At 48.6% G+C, this 2,029-nt stretch overlaps 1 protein-coding gene across 1 annotated transcript in view; it reads left to right on the top strand.

Moving 5' to 3' along the window:
* cldn7a (claudin 7a) overlaps nucleotides 1-1,961 on the top strand; it is a gene marked incomplete in the record, with an annotated part of 6,998 nt that extends 5,037 nt beyond the window's left edge. Inside the window, 1 exon segment of the mRNA XM_025003397.2 lies at nucleotides 874-1,961. Within this exon segment, the coding sequence (XP_024859165.1) occupies nucleotides 874-1,042 (169 nt within the window).
* Between the last annotated feature and the right edge of the window lie 68 nt (nucleotides 1,962-2,029).

The raw sequence follows: 2,029 nt of genomic DNA, 5'->3' as shown, positions 1-2,029 counted from the left end.
ACTTTGTGTCTGCAAAACATGTGAGGAGAGCTGCAGACCAGGGACAATCCAGAAATGCTCATGAATGTCAGTTTAGAAGCTGTCAAAGTTCTCAAATAAAGCACCTTTTGAGAATGTCAATGTTTGTTGGGAATTATCTTACAGAACTAGGAAGAATTTTTGGTTTATATATTAAAAGTTATGGTTGTTTATTGATTTTAGTAAAATAAAAACTCAACTTTTAGGAAAATGCCCCAAGAAATCCTGGAGGGATTGATATGAAACTTTTCTGTATTTGTTTAACAAACTTCACTCCTTGTGATTTATTTATTTATTTTTCTTCTAATTTTATTCCCTGCCTCAGAAACACAACCTGCAACGTTTCTGCTCCAGTCTGTTAGCACAATATCTCACAAAGCCAGCGGGACGGATGTCAATGAAACTCTCAGGGTTAGCTCCTGGAGTCGACCCAATCCAAGATGGCCGACCACGGCTGCTCGGCCAAAAAAACGCCTGCAGCTCAGTCAGGGCTGAGACATGGAACTTCAACTGAAACTAAACCTGAAGTTGGGGAACAAAAACACTTTTTTCAGCTGAATTTAATTTATGTCTTCATCTAATTGTCCTTTCGTCTTTGATTTGAGGACTTAAAAAGAAAGAAAATCGTCCGATTGTGAAGAAAAAATGGGAGGTTTGGGTTTATAATTCAACTGGAATTTAAATAAATACGTTTTCTGGAATAATAAAAAATAAATAAACCTGGAAGTGAAGATGAACGACTCTCAGCTACTTCCACGCCAGAGTTCAGCTGAATCCTTCAGTTTCCTGAGATATTTTGCTAACAGAGCCACGCGGTGGCGGCCGGCGATAAAACGGCCTGTTTCCTGTCCGCAGGTTTGAGTTTGGCGCGGCCGTCTTCGTCGCGTGGGGCGGCTCCCTCCTGGACGTTCTGGGCGGGGCCATGCTGGCGGCCTCCTGTCCCCGGAAGAAGCAGGTGTCCAAGTACCCGCCTGTCTCCGGTTCCCGCTCAGGTCCTTCGAGCAGCACCAAGGAGTATGTCTGAAGTCCAAACCCCTCCCCCCCGCCGCCGCCCCACCGGACCGACCTGAAGGGTGGGGCTTTAAATAAAACAAACACAAACAGAAGCTGAGGACAGCGTTCTCCCCTCCCCTCAGAACCGGGTCCTGAAGCTCGGCCTTCGATGACTCCGATGTCTCCCACCCCGTCGAAACATTCCACGGTTGTTTACGACTCATCTTCTCAAACTCGCTCTAATTGGACGCCCCCTGGGTGGGACCGCCGCCCGAACGGTGGATCGGGGCCAACATTAGCGCCCAGGTGTTAGCGCCGGCCTCCATTAGCGTCCGCCGGGTAATTAAAGGTAATCAATTCAGCCTCAGCGTTCCCCCCCCCGACCCCGGCAATAAAGGGACACAAGACGACGAGGACGCAATGTTTTGCTTGAACCGTGCTCCTAAAACGGACGCCACGGCAAGCAGAGTGAGATGCCATTTTATTGAGACACAGACCCCGCCCCCTTCATCTTGCAGCTTTTTTACAACGACACAGACCCCGCCACCTCACCTGGCAGCCAATATTACTACGAGACAGATCCCGCCCCCTCATTTTGCGACCATTTTACTATGACACAGACCACGCCCCCTCACCTTGTAGGCACTGTACTACGACACAGACCCCGCCCCCTCACCTTGCAGCCATTGTACTACGACACAGACCCCGCCCCCTCATTTTGCAACCATTTTACTATGACACAGACCCCGCCCCCTCACCTTGTGGCCATTGTACTATGACACAGGCCCTAACCCCTAACCCTCCTGCTGTAGGTTTGTAGCTCCTGTATAGATTTTAGTTTTTCCCGTCCGGCCTCCACGGAGCGGAACTTTGGACGATTTAAATAAAAGTACGAAGGAGTTTGTTTTTTTTAACGTGTCAAACCTGAACAATAAAGATCTCCAACCTTGTGACGTGTGCGGCTTCGTGTCCTGAAGCTCATAGGACGACTCTCAGCTACTACCTCAACGTCTGTAAA

The sequence above is a fragment of the Kryptolebias marmoratus genome, linkage group LG7 (genome assembly GCF_001649575.2).
Source record: "Kryptolebias marmoratus isolate JLee-2015 linkage group LG7, ASM164957v2, whole genome shotgun sequence".
NCBI lineage: Eukaryota > Metazoa > Chordata > Actinopteri > Cyprinodontiformes > Rivulidae > Kryptolebias > Kryptolebias marmoratus.
This window is presented reverse-complemented; position numbering and strand designations above follow the sequence as displayed.